Here is an 18,588-nt window from a genome sequence, read left to right on the forward strand (position 1 = left end):
CGCCTGCCACAGGCAGGGGGGATGTTTCTCATGAGGGGCCTGCTGATGGCTGAGGGTCTGGTCTCCCAGCTGGGGGTCTGAGGGGCTGGGGGAGCTGCATGGGGCAGGCTCTGGGCTCTGTGTCCCTACCACTGTCACCTGCTCCTCGAAGGTGGGAGAAGGCGCGTGTCCTCGGCAGGCTGGGGCTTCCAGATGGGGATGGGAGGCACAGAGCGACCCTTGGGGGCACGGCTCAGATGCCCCACACTCAAGCCAAGCCTCAGCAGGGTCAGACACAGCTTCTGCACAGAGCTCAGGGACACTCACTTGGTCCCACTCGTCATCCTCCTGCAGCAAGAGTGTGGGAGCAATGCTCTGTTCCCAGTTGTACTCAGCAAGGTCTTGGTCACCATCATTTTCCCAACTGGACAACACAGAGGGTCTTCTGCCTTTGGATACCTCCTGGCCAATGGAGTCTTTGTCTTCAGAAAGCTCCTGGCCAATGGACTCTTCCCAATCAGAAACTTCTTGGTAGGTATCAACATCTCCTTGGGGCAGCTCATGCTCACTGTGTTCTTCCCAGTCAGAGAGATTGTGGGCGCTACCAACTTGTCCTTGGGAAAGGCCTTGCTCCATGCCTTCTTCCCAGTCAGAAACGTCTTGGTAGCTCCCAACATCGCCATGTGGCAGCTCTTCCGTGATGCATTCATCCCAATCGGAGAGCTCGTGGTGGCTTCCAGCTTCTTCCAAGGTGAGCTCCTGCTCAATGCTGGCTTCCCCTAGGGATCCTTCCTCGTATCTTCTGGTTTCTGCTGTCTCCAGCTCCTTCTCAGTTGAAGCTTCCCCTTGTGACCCTTTCTGTTGGCTACCACCTTCTTCTAGGGACGGCTCCTGCTCACTGTAAGCTTCCCCTTGGGACACGTCCTGGAATCTACCAGCTCCTTCTAGGGACAGCTCCTCTTCAGGGCTGGCTTCCCCTTGGGACCCTTCCTGGAACCGATCAGCTTCATCTAGGGCCACCTCCTGCTCAGTGCCGGCTTCCCCTTGGGACCCTTCCTGGAACCGATCAGCTCCTTCTAGGGACAGCTCTTGCTCTGTTGAGGCTTCCCCTTGGGACTCTTCTTGGTATTGGTTGATTTCTTCTTGGGACAGCTCTGTGTTTTCCTCATCTTCACACCGAGAATGCTCAGAATCCCCAGCCAAGGCTGCCTCCTCAGTCTCTTGCTCTTCCAGGACTGATCCCCTGTCTGCCTCCTCCTGCTCCTCACTGGGGACTTGGGCTCCCAGTGGGCTGGACAAGGGGCTGAGGGGACAGAAGGGGCTGTGTGGGGCAGAGATGGGGCTGTCTTCCCTTCTTCTTTCTGCAGCTGCTGCTTCTATTTCAGCAGCTGTGCTTGGCTCTGGGTCCTGCTGTTCCTCTGGCTGCTGGCTGGATCCCTGGATCACAAGCACAGCCTCACTCACGATCTCACAGCTAATGTGCCCTGCTAAGTCCAACAGAGCCTGGCGGCAGCCTGGGGGGCTGTGTGGAGCAGGGGCTGGGCTCTCTGTTGCTGCCAATGGCACCTCCTCCCTCAGGGCAGGAGAACCTGGTGCCTTTTCCAGCCTGGCAGGCAGAGGCTCGGGGAGCTCCTTCTCCTCAGCAGCTCCCACTGGAGCAGCAGCAACTGCCAGCTCGTCTTCTTTGGGACTCCCCAGGGTAGGAGAGGCGCTGGGCAGTTCATGGGCTGCCTCTCCTGCCTCCTGGGTGCCCACACTGCTGGGAGAGCCGGGCTCCTGCTGGGCACGGCTCTGGGCATCCTCGTCCTTCTCTGGGTGCAAAGGTTTGTCCCATATCTTGTAACTGATGCCTTCTGCACAGTGGGACAACCCCTGGCTGCTGACACTTCCCTCCCGTTGGTGCGGCTTTTGGTCACTCCTTCCACTCCACTGGGGAAGCTCCTGGACCTTGCAGTCTTTTCCTTGCAGTAGCTCCTTGTCTCTGTTGGTTCCCACTTGGGACAACTCTGGTTCTCTCTTGTCTCCTTCCCGCTGGTACATGTGCAGTTGGCCTCTCACTTCTTCCAAAGGAGACAATTCCTGATATGCTTCACCTTCCAGGAGCTCTTGGTATGTCAGATCTTCTTCCCACTGGGGCAGCCCTTGGTATGTCAGATCTTCTTCCCACTGGGACAGCCCTTGGTATGTCAGATCTTCGTCCCACTGGGACAGCCCTTGGTATGTCAGATCTTCGTCCCACTGGGACAGCCCTTGGTATGTCTCATCCTCTTTGTCCGATTGGTACAATTCCTCGACTGTTGCACTTTCTTCCCAATGGAATATCTCCAGCTCTTGCTGTGTGCCATCTCCCCACTGGACTCTCACACCTACCTCCCTCTGATGCAACTCTTGGTGTCTCACCACTCCCCATGGGGAAACTTCCTGGATCATCACTTCTTGTCGTTGGTAAAACTCTTGGACTGTCACTTCTTCCCAAAGGCAAAGCTCTTGGCTGGTAATGCCTCCCCATTGGGAAAGCTCTTGATCTACATTGTATTCCCAGTCTTCGTCCATGAGGGCCAAGGCCCCCTCCTCCTCCTCAGTGTCCCGACAGGGGCAGGCCTGAGCTGCCACCCGCCCCCAGCCGCTGCCTGCTGAGGGCCTGGTCTGGCAGCCAGGGGGACAAGGGGCTAGGGGGGATGGGAGTTGGGGCTCACCTTGTTCTCCTCCATGTCTGACGTTGTCTGGTGCACAGGGATCCCGGGAGCTGCTTCCTCCTGAGAGAGTGGCTCTCACAGGGCTGAGCTCCCCAGGGCTCTGTGCTCCTTAGATACCCCCCAGCAGGGCAGGGTGGGGCTCTGCCATGTCACAGGGGCCCCTGGGCACCACAACGTCCCGCATCACCCAGGGTGCTGGCACAATGCTCCTGTGTCACAAAGGGCCACACTTGGCACCCCTTTAACAGCTGAAATCACCACAATTTTCAGATGGAAAAACAGAAGCTGTAGACATTTGTCAAAGATGGAAATAAAATTCAAATATCAAAGAGTTCTGGTTACTACACTAATTGCAGGAACACTCCGCTGTATTTTATAAGTCTCTTGGAGACCACTCTGAGTTGGAGAGACGAGACATAAGGGTGAATAGATGGGACCAGTGGGTAGGAAGATGAGAAGAATGACAGGATTAGACATCCCCACGGATATGTTGTGTGGTGACAAGCAGGAATAGGCTACATTTCCTATTACCGGAGGGTAAAAAATTGAAACCCAAATGGTAAATTCAGTAGCAAGAGAGGAATTTTTATTTCTACTTTTCTGATTATATCTCCCTGCTTTCTAGAGGTGGGAGCACAGAGACAGGCCAGGCTCTGAAGTACATTCTCCACAAGGGTTTCCCTGGTGGCAGAAACTCAAGTGTCCCTGAAGTCCTGATCATCATTTCGGATGGAAAGTCGCAGGGCAGCACTGCAATGCCTGCAATGCAGGTGAAGGAGAGACACATCACAGTTTTTGCAGTGGGAATCAAGTTTCCAAGGTAGGAAATTCTCCAGAGTGGGCAGTAGGCAACCAACTAGCCAAATGGCCAGTCCTGGTGAGTGAGAGGTCATCTCAGGCTAGATATGAGTTCTGGAAAGAGAAAAGTGTCCTAGTTTTTGCCAGAGGAGGGTGGGGTTTTTTTGGGTTTTTTTTTTTCTGTAGCTGAGGGACTGTAGCTGTGGGTGTATCTAGGAGATAATCCATACCACTTTATCATTGCTAGGGATGGGAGAACAGGGCTTTCTCCCTTCAGAGAGGAAGGGCATTGCTTCCTTCCAAGGAGGGGAGAAAGTGTGGTGGACAAAACAGTCAGTATTGAGACTGGCTTTCCGAGTAAATTGGTTTAGTTTTATACCTTTTGTTATTGATATTTTTATTGCTGCCACTACTGCTTGATTTCTCATCTCATTTCTGTTCCCAGTAAATTGTTCTTATCTCAATCCATGATTCTTGCCCTTTGTGTTTCCAGCTGGAAGCAAGAGGGGAAGCAAGTGTGAGCCTGGTTTCAGTGAGAGCACTAAATTGGGGAATACCATACTTAAACTATGACAAAAAGGAATTTGCAGGGTAATGCAGGCATGGGGGAAACACTGACTTGGTGGCTGATATAGAAGGAGCACCAGAGTTGATGAAGGAAGCTTTTCCACGTGGTAGAGCTCTGCTGCTGGCTGAGACTAAACACGCCAGGATCTTGGAAACTGAAGACTGTCATGGTTTTGCAACAACTCTATTTGTTGTGCAGGGTTGGTTTTGAACTCTTAATTCTTTGTGGGGGAGACTGAGCAGCTGACCCGTGCCTTGCTCGGCAGGTGGGAGGAGCTGCACGTGCTGGCCAGCGAGCCCCCTGAGCGGCACCTGCTCTTTGCTGGAGATGCTGACGATGCTGCCAACGGGCTGTACAGCGCCCTGAGTGACCCTGTCTGCGCTGCCACCGCTCCAGGTGACCCTGCTGGCCCCACCTCCCTGCCTGTGCTTTTAGCTTGGACATGGCACTGGGTGAAGAAGATAAGGCAGCGTCAGGAAGCGTACAGGGGAATTGGCAGGTGTTGCACTTCGAGGTAACCTGCTCCTGGTGCCCAAAGGGGATGGCATGCTCTCCAAATACCTCCAAGCTGCAGAATCCTAAGTCTTTCTGCATCCTGGTTCACCTCTGAAAATGGGAATATCGGCTTTTGCTCGTGTGACAGGGGATAGAGGGATAAACGCAGTTGTGTTAAATTTTCTGATGGGCTTGGCTGTGTGTTAAGGGGCAGCACCCAGGGCATGCAGGAGTTAGAAAAGATAGAGCTAGAGCAGAAAATCAAACACATGAATGATAAAGGCACCAAAGAGGCTGAAAAGCTGTCACTGAACCATGAACTCAGCAGTGTGAGGTTTATAGCAAGGCAAAGGAGGCTGAATATCGAAATCCCCAGAAAGCGGAGTAGACTGATGATCTTTTCAACAGGAAAATTCTCCTCTGGGGTCTCACAGTGGCTCTTGGAAGCTCTGCCCAGTCTGTTTTTGTCAGGTACTTGAAAATGGTTGTCTGCTCTTACAGCCTTTGTATTTTCAGGCAATTGATGCCAGTTTGCCTTTTCCTTTGCTACAGGCTGCAAAGTTGAGTCCCACCCTTGTGAACGCAGGACCCTGGAGACTGTGAAAGAGGTGGCTGGCAACTACGTGTGTTGGAAAGGCTCAAAGCAGCCCAACGCAGTGCAGGCTTCACTGTGCCCTTTTATCAGGTGAGCTGGGCACCCACTTCTCTAAATATGAGTGGGGCTGAGAGATAACAAATACAGTAATGAGGCTTTTATCTGACCTTGAGTCTTTACTGGGATGAAGATCCCTTAGAAGACTGATGCAAACTGTCTCTAGTCCTAGGAAGAGTCTGCTCTAATCATTGGCTGAGAAGTAAGCAAACAAAATCATTTTTTGAGTACTAAAAATACATCTATAATCTTCAAATGTAAAAATTACAGTTGAATTTAAAAACAAAAGGGTAGATTTGATGAAATTATTATTTTCCTTATGCCATCTCATTTAGACTGGTCAGCTGGTGACCAGTCACCAGTGGTATCCCTCAAGGGTCTGTGCTGGCACTGGTTCTGTTCACTATTTTTATTGATCACATGGATGAGGGTGTTGAGTCTTCCATTGGTAAATTTGCAGGTGACACTAAGCTGGGGGTGTGTGTCTGTCTATTGGAAGGTAGGAGGGCTCTGCAGAGAGACCTGGAATGGTTGGATGGGTGGGCAGAGTCCAGTAGGATGAAGTTTAGTAAGTCCAAGGGCTGAGTCCTGCATTTTGGCCCCTGCAATGTTATGGGCTGGGGAAGGTGTGGCTGGACAGTGCCCAGGAAGAAAGGGTCCTGGGGGTGCTGGTGAAAGCAGCTGAACATGAGCCAGCAGAGTGCCCAGGTGGCCAAGAAGGCCAATGGCACCTGGCCTGGATCAGGAATGGTGTGGCCAGCAGGAGCAGGGAGGTCATTCTTCCCCTGTGCTCAGCACTGGTGAGGCCACAGCTTGAGAATTTCGTCCAGCTCTGTCCCCTCAGTTTAGGGTGGACACTGAGTGCTGTGTCCAGCTCTGGCCCCTCAGTTTAGGGTGGACACTGAGTGCTGTGTCCAGCTCTGGCCCCTCAGTTTAGGGTGGACACTGAGTGCTGTGTCCAGCTCTGGCCCCTCAGTTTAGGGTGGACACTGAGTGCTGTGTCCAGTTCTGGCCCCTCAGTTTAGGGTGGACACTGAGTGCTGTGTCTAGTTTTCTCCCCTCAGTTTAGGAAGGATGTTGAGATGCTTGAGCGTGTCCAGAGGAGGCAACAAGGCTGATGAGGGGCTTGGAACACAAACCCTGTGAGGAACGACTGAGTTAGCTGGGGTTGTTTAGCCTGGAGAAAAGGAGACTCAGAGGTGACCTTACACTCTCCACAACTCCCTGAAAGGTGGCTGTGTTCAGGTGGGTTTGGTCTCTTTCTCCAGGCAGCAACTGACAGAACAAGACAACAGTCTCAAGCTGTGTCAAGGGAAATATAGGTTGGATATTAGAAAAAAGTTTTTTACAGAAAAAGTGATGAAGTATTGGAATGGTCTGATCAGGGAAGTGGTGGAGTCACCATCCCTGGATGTGTTTAAAAAAAGACTGGATATGGCACTCCGTGCCATGATCTAGTTGAGGCATTAGGGCATGGGTTGGACTCGATGGTCTTAAGGTCTCTTCCAATCTAGTGATTCTGTGATTATTTTTAAATACTTGTTTTGAAAACCTGTGTTTTCAAAGGAAAATTTGTTCCATCAAAAATCTTGAAGGCACCTTGTGTTAATATTTAAATTCATGACAGGTGAATTCTTCCTGTTACAGGTGGAAGCGAGTCTTGATAAAACACCCATCCAGATGCTTCCGAACTGTGTGTCCAGGTGGGATCTTGCTTTTCCAAAGCTTTAATTTATGAAGCAGGAAGGGTAATAACTAAAGAACCAAAAGACAGGGGTTTGCTTTCACTTCTCAAAAATTTTGTTCTGAGTAAGAGACTGTAATCAGTAGATATTTAATCCATGTTTTGTTTCTCATGGGTATCTATGACTCGAGTTCTTTTGGATTAAAAGTGTCTCTCAGTAATTTCTCCTCCACTTGAGGAGCTGGTGAATCCTTATCTGTTCATCTGTTCACTCTGGGGGCAGAGTCTTGCAGGGCTTTTTATTGCCTGCAGGGAGTCACTGTTCTCCAGCCAGGGGAGCATGCAGTGATGCCTCCAGTCATTCACTTAGTACCGTAAGCAGCATTAGCAGGGAGCCTGGCATGTGTTGATCACCAGCCTATTTTTGTGGCTGTTGAAATAGCTGTGGTCCTTCAGTCCTTTTTGCAAGTTCAGGTGATAGCAGCTTTATTTTATCAGTACAACACTGTCCAAGCAGCATGCCAGATCCTGACCCCTTAATTTCTGCTGAAAATCTGTCAGGGCTGCAGGACCTTTAGCAATTCTCTGTTTATACAAGTATGGTGTCACTGGCATTGTCCCAAATCAAAGGAAGTCAGAGTCTGGTTTGCTTTCTTGTCACAGCCTGCTGGAGAGCATCCCAAACGGAAATTGCCATGGAGGTGAGGGCACACGTGGCCCTGTGTTAGTTCACACTCTTGCTAGAGGGGCAGTGCTGTGACCCTTTTTCCACTGATGGTGATGCTCATGCTGGCAGAGGATAGGGAGAGGCAGGCTCCCTGCTGACTGCCTGTTTTTCTCTTCCCTGTCCTGTTTAGACCCTTGTGACTCCCAGCCATGCCAGAATGGTGGCACATGTGTCCCGGAGGGACTGGACAGCTACCACTGCCTCTGCCTGCTGGGGTACGGAGGAGATGTCCACTGTGGTAGGTGTGAACCTGTGCTCTGTCTCCTTCCCTCTCCTGCCTTTGTGATGCCCTTTGTGCCACCCTGGGGACAGCTGGGGTGGGGTCACAGTCTTTGGGTTTTTCTGCAAAGGCAGGCCAGGTTTACTGTCATGATGATCATGACTGTGTCAGACCCGGTGGCTGGGTCCTGCTGTCCAGACACCGTGTGGGTGTGAAGAGCACCAGTATCGACAGTCTCGCTCTGGCATGGCTGCCTTTGTGTCTAAATGCAGATGCCATGGGATCAGGAGAACAGAGTCACTCGGAGAGACACGGATGTGCCTGCTGGTTCCCTCCCTGCACACATGGGTGCCGCAGGAGCTCCTGGTTTTGGGGCTTCAATGTGAAAAATCAAAACCTCCTGATCATTAGAAAACACCTTGTATTTACTTTCCCCAGAAACCAACCTTCTGACTTCAAAGTGTCTCAGAGTGTCATAGGTGAGGGTCTGGTGCTTGGACTGTCTCCTTTCTCTGGTATGAGATTGTGTCATTCAGAGTGTTCTGCCCACAGCACTAAGAGAGTGAAGTTGTAATTCCTGATTTGAAGTTTGCCATCCAAAAGTTCATAAATTCCCATGGATATTTCATGTCTCTAAAAGCTTATATGGCACCCAACCAAATCAAAGCCTGCTCCTGGCTCATTTGTCCTCCAGCCCTTGATATGAATGGAAAAATATTTGGGTTACGTGACACAAAGCCCCCTCTCCACAAGGCTTCCAGCAGGCCCCTGCTGGGGTTGCCCTGCAGATGACCAATTGCCTTCTCACTTTCTAGCAGCAAAGCTGAGCCTCGAGTGCGGCGTGGATCTCCTTTTCCTGATGGACAGCTCAGCAGGGGTCACGCTGGAAGGGTTCCTGCGCTTCAAGGCCTTCCTCAAGAGGTTCCTCCAAGCCCTGGTGGGCCAGGGCTCGCCAGTGAGCGTGGGGGTGGCCCAGTACGATGAGCATGTACAGATACCCATTGAACTGGGCCAACACAAGGATGCATTCAGCCTCATGAGGAGTATCGATGCCTTGAACTTCAGTGGAGGAAGAACCCTGACAGGCAGAGCCCTGCAATACGTAGCACAGCACGGTTTTAGGAGTGCCCCAGCCTTTGCAGATGTGCAGGATGATCTCCCACGTGTAGTTGTCCTGCTCACAGACACCAAGTCCCAGGATTCGGTGGCAGAAGCTGCTAAGTATGCGAAGGACCAGAATCTCTTCTTGATTGGCGTAGGCAGCAGCTCCATGAGAGCAGAGCTGACCACGGTGACCGGCAATCCACAGCAGACCATCATCTACTCGGACCCTCAGGACCTGTTCAACAGGATGCCAGAGCTGCAGAGAAAAATCTGCAGCATGGGCAATCCTGAAGGTAAGACTGTGGTATGGGCAGTGTGGGACAAGTTTGCCAAGCCATGCAGAGGTGACCTGAATTCCAACAGGGAGGAGGGAAGGACAGAAGAATGAATGTCCTTGTTTTCGTTTGTCATTGATCCAGGGACTAACCTTCCATGAGTGATTTTTGTGATGAATCTCTACCTATGGGTGTAAAAGAGGCATAGATCACCCTTCACAATTGGTGATCAGCAGTGTTGAATTTTGCCCACAGTGTCCTATCACTGCTGTTTTTCAGTCAGAAAGGAGTAGGTACGTATTCTGAGAGATACGTGTTTGTGCTCCTTTCCACAGGCTGCCAGGCTCAGTCTCTTGATTTGGCTTTTGCTGTGGATGCCTCCTCTGGAGCTGGCCTGGAGAACTTTCTGCATCTGAGGCACTTTGTCAGGAGCAGCTGTTTGCACTTCGTCATCAACAGGGATGTCACCCAAATTGCCCTGGTGATCTATGGCAGCAAAGCTCACACTGTGTTTGCTTTGGACGCCCACACAAGCAACTCTGCTGTTCTCCAGGCCATCGACCAGGTGCCTTTCCTTGGGGGCTCAGCCTCTGCCGGCAGTGCCTTGCAGCATGTTTACAGTGATGTAATGACCGTGCAGAAGGGAGCGAGACCTGGTGTCAACAAGGTGGTGGTGCTGCTCACCAGCGGAGGTGGCATGCAGGATGCAGCTGTCCCAGCTCAGCAGCTGAGGCACAACGGCATCTTGGTGTTTGTGGTTGTCATTGGGGACACGGACAGGGACACGCTGCTGAGAGCTGCTGGCTCTCCCACCTACCTGGTCCACATCTCCTCCTACGAAGACCTGCAGTATTACCAAGGCCTTATCATCGAAAGGATCTGTGAAGGTAGGCGAGCTTCCAGTCATCACTCTATGTCAGTGCCACCAGCTGCTGCTGTTGTAGGTTTTTGGATGTTTTACTGACTGAACCCGATACTCTCTTTTGTGTTTTATGGGTGGGGAAACTATGACACAGAGATCTGATGGCTGCCCAGAGCAGTCCTGGAGGAATTAGTAGCCAACTTTCCTAAGACTCTGGGTGAGAGTGGGCATACTCTCCATACTTCCCAACCCTGCCAGACCTAGGTTCTGCTTCCTCTGAAAGAAAAAGAAGTTTGTTCTTTTTCTGATGTTGCTTTAAATCTGTAGAATTTGCTGTGTGTTTCTGTACTCCTTCAGTGTTGCTGGGTGAGGGGCTTAATGGGTGTCTTTTTTCCGCTGGTCCCTGCTCTTTTGTTCAACAGGTTTGTGACCAGGTATTTATAAAGTGGTGAGTCTGCAACCTCATCACTCCGGTTCATTCTTAGTCTCCCACTACTGAAATTATCATTTTGAGATTTTGTGTTGCACTGTATTTAATCTTAAAATCAGAATCTGTCCATTTTGAAGCCCTCAAACTAGGCCTTCAGACAATTTGTGATTAATCTTATTTGTAGGACCAAATCCTTATCTTCAAAATGAAAGGGAAGATTTTTCAAATATTTGTATAAAAATTCATGTTTGGGGGTTGGAAAAAAAAAGATAATGTTTCTTCAAAACTTTGAGTCATGAGTGCTAGCCCTCAGCTGGGGAAAAATATGCCTCTAATACTAAGTTTGAAACACTTGCATGTTGTCTAGAAATCAGCTTTTCAGAAAGGACAGCAGCCCTACTTTTCAGACAGTGGTGATGAAAATGCTCCTAGTTAAAATACCATGCCTTGTCTTCTCATTCAAAATAGCCTAGGTTTAACATCTACCTCTTTGCTTTTGCTATGTTTTAACATGCTTGTAAGATCAAAAGAAGCGTGTTTGAGCTTCAGCACAGAGGTTCTTTTCATCTCTGGGCATGCCCATGGTCTCCTTCAGGCTCAGAAAGAGCTACAGCATCATCTCTTCGGGGTGAGGAGCTGCTCTCCTGGCAGGCTCTGCAGATGGTTTCTACCTGGAGCTTTGCAGTGTGTTTCTGGTGCAGTGGTACTTTCAGCTGTGTTATTACAAAAACAATGTACTGTACCTTGAAATTAGCTAAAACGCCAGGGGTGAAGGGGAAGGTTCAACGAGTTGGGGTAATAACATATAATTTCCTGAGACTGAATTGCTGCTTTCATGCCATGTGCAGGTAAAGCACAGTTTGTACTAGATAGGCTGGGACCAAGGGCGATGTAAAGATAAGCCCTTCACTCAGTCTTCTGCTCCCAAGTCCGAGGCTGAATAACAGAATCATTGTCTATGAAAGGACTTAAAAAATACATGATTCATTATAAAAGTATTTGAGAAACAGACCCTGCCTCTGTATTCCTGGTATTAGTTCTGAGGGTCACCTGAAAAGAGTCCAGAACAAAAGGACCCAGACTTTAAGAGAAAAGTTCCCAAGCATGAAATATCAGATTAATGGAAACACAAATTATTTGAATCATCAAAGTGCAAGAACCCTGTTTAAGGTATGTTACCAGCAGGCTTGAGTTCAGAGAAATGGTGTTGTGGCAGAATGATTCCCCAAAGCAGGGTCTGTGAGGTTATGCTGTGGAGCATCCCTGGAGGGATGAGGAGGACACATACACCATGGAACAGCTTCCTGGGGAACAGCAGCACCTGGAAAGTGAGTGGTGTGTCCAAGAGATCCAGCTTTCATCACCAGTGGCTCTTCCAGCCCAATGAAAGCACAAGTATCCATCCCTGGGAATACGTGATCAGGCAGGACCCCATTTCAGAAATCCCATGATGACAAAAATGTTTTTGAACCTGGCTTGGTTCCTCATAAAATCAACTGGAGCTAAATACTGATAATCTCAGGTCTAGGACTGTAAAAAAAAAACCAAAAAACCCAATTATAATTTTGCCACTGTTAGGTGCAGGTTGAGACCTGATGTTGTGCAGAGGTGAGCACAAAATCTGTTAAGCTGTAGAAAGCTCCCTGACAGACAGGGGATAATATTTGTATTCTTTCTTCTTCCCCTTTTTCTATTTTCTCTGTGATTTTTCTACCCTGGAGCAAAGAGTAAGGCAAGCAGCTCTACACCACCTAGTTGTTGAGCAGAGGAATTTCACACCCTCACCAACACCGTGGTGTTGCCAGCAGACTGGAAGCGAATTCCTCTGGGAGGCTGCTACTTAACCTAATGTATTGGCAGCAAGGCAGTGTGGAGCACAGCCAGCCCTGCTGACAGCTGGGCTCTGTTGTGTTGAGAGGGTTGGGAAAGCTGTCACGTCCTTCATAACAACAGCGCTAATAGCTTGGGCTGTGCTTGCAGGCTTCTCTCAAACCCCCTAGAAAAGAAGCCCAGAAATTTTCCCTGTGTTGTTTTCCATTCATGCCATCCTCGCTTCCCAACTGGTGACTTCTCCTTATTCCTCTCGAGTGGGAACTTTTATCCTCTCTGGGGCAAAGTGAGGTTTTGAACTTTGGTGGCATTTGGGATTGTGAACTTGTTAGAGCAGGGCATGCATCTTGCTGTGTTGTCCATGTCTGGATGTGGGGAGTTTGGGGGTGCTCACAGCTCTGCAGACGCTCTACTTTGCTTTTCTGTGATACGCAGCCTATCATTAAGTTACTCTTTTAAGCTTTACTAGAATTATTCCCCTCCAGATTAGGACACCTAAGAGACTTAGAAAAGCTTTTCTGTTCTCTAGGTTAAAGTGTCCAGACCTCTGCCATGTCTAGATGTTGTTCCAGTCCCATTAGCCCTTGATGACATTTTCTGCAGCATTCCTGATGCACGTGGGTCTTAGCTGGAGATAATGCAGCCGTGCCTGAGCCTGCTCTTGTGCTCGTGTCTGTTGCAGAAGCCAGAAGCCCCGTGAACCTGTGCAAGCCCAACCCCTGCATGAACCAGGGCGTGTGCATCCTTGGGCCGGGGAGCTACCGCTGCGAGTGCCACGGCTGGGAAGGGCCCCACTGTGAGAGCAGTAAGGACCCTCTGCACTGATCCCACACCTCCACCTCTCCCTGAAGCAGAGGAGGGGCTGCAGCTCTTGGACAGCTGTTTGGTGGCCAGGTCTCCGTGCTGATGTGGTCTCTGTCTCGTGGAAAGTGGAGAGGTTTGGGCTGCTGAGGGGCACAAGGGCTTCTCTCAAGAAGCTGTGCATTTTTATACCTTCACTGAGTGAGTCGACTGTGAGGGGAGCCCAAGGTCTAATAATCTTGGTGATCTTCCACTCTGTTCTGTTCCCCTTTTCCCTCTGCCCTGCTAGGAGAAACAGTCTTTCCTAAGTTCCCCAGGTGGAAAGATTTGACTCTCTTTTAATGGGAGGGAGCTGTTTCTGTTGGGGCAGACCCCCTGGCTGTTCCTTTCAATGCTGTCCATGGTGTAGAAGCCTCCCCATCACCTTCCTTCTCTTCAGCAGAGGAGCAATGGCCAGGAGGTCTCTGGCTCCCTAGAGGGGGCCCTGTGCCCACAGCATGAAGTTCTCAATTGAAGTGGATTTTTCCCTTGCCCAATATTTTGCTTTTTAACTGAACCCAGGAATTTTGACTTCTAGCCTGCAGCCTCTAACATCTGCCAGCTAAGGCTAAGGGAATGCTTGTTTGGTTGTTGTGGGCTGAGTGTGACCTTATCCCTTGGTGCTAAAGCCCTCATCCCACATCTGCGCTTCCCTTCTGCCACAGGAGTTGTCCGAGGTGATTCTCCAAGGTCTCCAGCCCTTCCTCCACGTTCCCATGTGCAGTGGAGTCCAAGGGACATGCAGCACTTCTCCAGAGCCCTCCAGCACAGCAAAAGGCAAATGCATCCGAGGCATTGACACAGATGTGCCGAGTGCTCCAGGTCTCCATCCAGGAACACTTTCTGCCACTCACAGGCACTGTCCAGCACTGCCCTGGGCAGTGACAGAGTTGCTCCAGCACAGGGACTGTGTTAAGGCCGTTCCCAATTCCTGCACTGCACAAACTGGGCTTCCCAGCACTCTATTTCTTTTAAAATTGAAGTAAATATTTGTGTTTAAGTATTTCTTTCTGGCATTTTGCATTTCCTCATCTGGGTCTTAAGGTTGTGATTGTTTTAGGGTTTTTTTTTTTTAACAGCTTTTGAGAGGTCTGTGAGTTAGTCTAAAAATATGTAGAAATCTGAGCAATTCTGGAGCTCCTGATGAGAGGATATAACACAGATGATGCCCTTGCAGCCAGGTGCTGGAGTGAATGGCTTGTTACATGCAGGAAGACAGAGAAGGAGGAAGGAGGACAGATTACAAGTCTTTATTCTGTTTCATATGTTGTTCATGCTGCTTTCTTCTCTGAATTGATTGGGCTGTGATGGTTCACATCTCCAAAGACAGTTTGGCCACATGCTTGCATCCTTTGGAGCATCAGCCTCACCTCATCACTGGGTCAATCTGCCCACAAACCTGTAAAATTTACATAACTGCTCCGCCAAAGCCTGTGGTTCCCAGTGTTGGGAACCATGTGTTACTTGCTGCCTGCTGACTTTCCCATGGTGTCTGTCACCTCAGGAGAGCACAGCCAGGTCTGCAGAGAGCCAAGGCAGAGATATTAACTGTGACTGCCAGTGCTCATGAGAATAGTGCCTATTGTTCCCAGCAGAAGAAAAATCCCTTCACCCAGATGCCCTGGCCCCGTGTTTGAATAGTAACATTAGATGGACAAAGAGAGACACAAATTGCTCAGCAGGTTTGTTGTCAAAAGAAGAATGGTCTGAAAGCACTCTCAGGGATGAGAGCTGGCACTGAGACAGGAGAAGCACTGTCGTGCCTTGTGGGAGAAACCGGGCTGGGAGAAAGAGGAAATTCTGCTTTCCTTTCACTGTCACTTTGGTAGATTGTCTGTGTCCTAGGGCACAGCAGAATAGAGGCTTAGATGAAGGGCTGACATTTGGGATACAAAGGGAAACGAATCTATTAATGTTACTGAGGAGTGGCTGTAGCTCAGCATTGCCTCTGCTGTTAACCTGTCTTCTCTCCATGTGGGGACAATGGGCTTGATCAGACTCACACCAAAGACGAGGTTCATGGTGTGGTGCAGAAGGCTGGATTCCAGCCAGACTGCTCTCAAAGTCTCCCTGACCTTGTGCATCCTCGTTTGTGTGACGGGTCCGAGGGAGCCCTCTTCTCTCCTGCTGCCCTGGAGGGTTTGCAGCTCCCTGCGGCTTTCCCTGCCATCGTTTCCCTGCCAGCACCATTAGCTCACTCCTCACAGGCATTTCTCCTCTGCGGGATCAGTCTGCCCTCTCAAACTGCGGTGCATTTGCACTGTCTGGGACACAGCTCTGGAGCTGGGACATGCCTTCCTGGCCTTCTGCAAGTGCTTAAAGCCTTTTCCTTGGCTGTTTGCAGGACACTTTGTACGGTGCTGCTGCTTTATCTTGTGGCTAATGTGATGTGGCGGAATCTGTTTGTGAGTTCTTTATTTTGATGCATGGTTATTAAGAATGTTTTTAGCACGCATGGGCTGTACAAGGGACAAAGCAGGCTTGCCTGGGTCCTGAGCTGGGGTGACCCTGGGTGTTTATCATCCTGCTGGTTTTAAGCACCACAGGTACACAAACATCTCTGTGTGATTCAAGAAGCACAGACTGCAAAATCTCATGCTGGAGACATTTTAACGCTGGACAGGATTTATCTATCTCTGTGCAGCAGTTTGTCAAGTAGAGGTGATGTGAAAGATTGGAAACTCAGAGTAGCTCAGGGAAGCTGGCTTCTAAACCCAGTGTTTGGGCTCTGAGTACACCTGGCTCAGGTCTCAGTGCCCAGAGTGTCCCAGGGATCCCACCTGTCAGAGATGTTCATGTGACCTTCCTCCTGACCTTCCTTCTGAAAGCAAGGGATTCCTGAAGCCTTGGATAGAAGCTCAGACATCCTCTGGCAGCAGCACCCACCAGCTCTCCTTTTGTATGAAACAAAGCTCTTTGCAAGGTAAGATCATGGGACATTGGGAGGAGATGGGAAAAGTCAGCCAGATAATTAGGATATATGGGATGGTCTTGGAGAGACCTGCTGATCCCACGGGCAAGCAAGACACTGCTGAGCAGTTTCTGGAGCTTTTTTCTTTTTAAAAATTTGACTTGAAGTTCCTGGCTGATTTCTAGGCCCTTTCTCTTGTAAATTTTAATTTAAAAAGAGTAAGTAGATAAGTGGCTTGGGTCCCTGACATGATCCCTTATTAAATTCACTCTCAAAGACTTGCCTTGATTCAATCAGGAATATTTAATGAGACTTTACCTGATGGGAGCTCATTCCCTTCAGGCTGGGTCAGTATTCGAGGCTGGCACAGGCACTGAGGAGGGGGGGTCCCTGCAAAGCCAGCACTAATCCTGTCTGGCATCAGAGGAGCTCAGAGGATGCTGTCTGTGCCAGCTTGTCATTAGTGTCTGGGCTGCTGTTACTAATGTGAATTACTCTCACTCTGGAGGATTGCTGGGTGAGCTTTGGCTGGTCCTGGGTCCCTGCTGACTCCAGGAGAGAGCCTGTTCCTCCTTTAAAAAAAAAAAAGGGATTTAACTGCCACGATTTTCACCCCCTTTAGTGTTACATTCCCTCAGCAAGCAAAACCGTGCCTGTTTGTGGTTAGTAAATGTTGGATGGCACCCGTGCTGTAAAGGCTGCAGCAGGGAAGCTGGGGCTTGATCCCACTGTGCCATTCTCCCTGCACACCAAAAGCCAAGGCCAGCCTGCAAGAGGTCCGCTGGTGCTCCCTGTAAAACCAGCTGGCTTCTTCAGCTTCAAAACCCCCTGCAACCTTACACTGCAGTAGAAGTAAATGAATTTGATTCATACCTGAAATCTTACATAAACTTTCAGGCCAGCTTCTCTACTGATACGAGGTAATTTATTTATTTTTTTCTTTAAAATCTTTCGCTTCTGTCTTACTGGAAAATCAACATGCCCACTAGCAACCTTGGTGTGCTAGTCAGGAGCACCCAGGAGCTTTTGTGGGGCTGTCCTGTGTATCCAAAGCAAGAAGCGTGGAGGTACCTAAGTGAGAAACTCGCTAAGGAAAATGGTTTGTAGCAGGAAATCTCCCTCCAGAAGAATATGGAATTCCACCTGGGACACTTCAGGCCCCATGGTGGCCTGGCTGCAGTGTGCACAGGTGAGGATTGCACTGGAATGAGTAACAAAGCAGTAACTTTTTCAGCTGGAGCTGATACAGGGGTGTTCCAAAGCAGCCCTAGGCAATGGGGCAGCGATGCTGGAGGACAAAAGCTGCTGCTGCTGTCCATCAGTGCACAAAACCAGCCCCCCCAAATCGAGTTATCTGGGGATTCTGGGCTCAGAGGCTGACAGGACACTAAGGAGCTCATTGGCAGGTTTGTGTCCAGGGGTGAGCTAGGAGACGCCAGGCAGTGGGGATTGCCCAGGAATTTGTCCTGTAGTTACAGTGCCTCCCCAAGCTTTCTGTGGGAATGGAGACACCAAGAGATATTTCACAGATGTGTCTGTTTTGGTGTCCGTTCTGTAAAGGCCTCAGCTGTTTTCTTTAATAACTTTTTTCCTTCCTTTCCAGCTGAAGCCCCTGCTGGATTTCCCTCAAGGACTCCAGCAGACAGCGAGCCTGCACACAGTTGCTATCTAGTGGCCAGAGGAAGGCAGTGGAAGGTTTTTCTCTGCTGGTTATGTGCAAGAGGACTGCTACAGCAATACAGGCAGGAATCTGTTGTGTGTTTTCATGTAAATTGTCGGGGTTACTGCTATTTTTCAGTGGGTCAGATCTCTGAAAATTGTTTTGCTTGACGGTGCAATCACTGCTGTTTTAGCTATGGTTCACTGCAGTTGTAGACTGCATAGCTAATAGTACCTAATGGTATTGGGGACTTGATGTACTTGAAATCTATTGGGAAGTAGAGCAGGGACAAGCCCCATTACTGAGAAAAACACTGGTACCATAATATACTCAACATTTTATTATAAAACCCTCTAAAGCGCCACTTTATAGGTCACAGTTACAACAAAGGAAATGCCTTGAGTTAGGAAAACAATGGGGACACAGAGACATTGTTTAACATTTCTTGTTTGGGGAAAGTGTGTTGTTCAGGACTTGCCCATGTTTACCATTCCCTCCTGGAGACATCCCAGCAGGAGCACTGAAGCTGACTGGGCTGTGAAGGGGAAAGCAGAGCTGCTCTTGTCCATCGCTGTCTCAGTACCACTGTGAAATGTCTGGACAACTCCTGGAGGATGACAGCGGGGTCCACGGTGAGGGCACGGTGCTACACGGGTATTTAGGGTACAGCTGGCTCTGGCCAGCTCCTCATGGGCCAAAACAAAGGCTTCATGGAGCCTGTGACCTCCTGGTGCTCTGGAGAAGGAAGTCCCCAGGGTTCTGAACCAGAAGAGTCAGCACTTTATTTGCATGATTTTTTCTTACGTGCAAAACCTTGCACAGGGGACAACCTGACAGCTGAGGGTCCAGAGGCCTGG

The 18,588-nt window shown here is 49.7% G+C and overlaps 1 protein-coding gene across 9 annotated transcripts in view; it reads left to right on the top strand.

The window, feature by feature from the left end:
• The window catches only part of VWA2 (von Willebrand factor A domain containing 2), a 33,061-nt gene extending 18,676 nt beyond the window's left edge, over positions 1-14,385 (top strand). For 6 of the 9 annotated variants that reach the window (XM_040072103.2, XM_040072104.2, XM_058421660.1 and 3 more), the window contains 9 exons: positions 3,301-3,495; positions 4,307-4,437; positions 5,089-5,221; positions 6,836-6,891; positions 7,730-7,837; positions 8,635-9,216; positions 9,534-10,085; positions 13,003-13,125; positions 13,826-14,382. In XM_040072103.2, the coding sequence (XP_039928037.1) occupies positions 3,301-3,495; positions 4,307-4,437; positions 5,089-5,221; positions 6,836-6,891; positions 7,730-7,837; positions 8,635-9,216; positions 9,534-10,085; positions 13,003-13,125; positions 13,826-13,959 (2,014 nt within the window). In that variant the 3' untranslated portion in view covers positions 13,960-14,382. Of the gene's footprint in view, positions 1-3,300; positions 3,496-4,306; positions 4,438-5,088; positions 5,222-6,835; positions 6,892-7,729; positions 7,838-8,634; positions 9,217-9,533; positions 10,086-13,002; positions 13,126-13,825 lie in introns of all 9 variants that reach the window. The other 3 variants (XM_040072102.2, XM_040072101.2, XM_040072106.2) reach the window with 3 other exon arrangements.
• Positions 14,386-18,588: the final 4,203 nt, after the last annotated feature.

Source organism: Hirundo rustica, chromosome 8, assembly GCF_015227805.2.
Source record: "Hirundo rustica isolate bHirRus1 chromosome 8, bHirRus1.pri.v3, whole genome shotgun sequence".
In the NCBI taxonomy this organism is placed as follows: domain Eukaryota; kingdom Metazoa; phylum Chordata; class Aves; order Passeriformes; family Hirundinidae; genus Hirundo; species Hirundo rustica.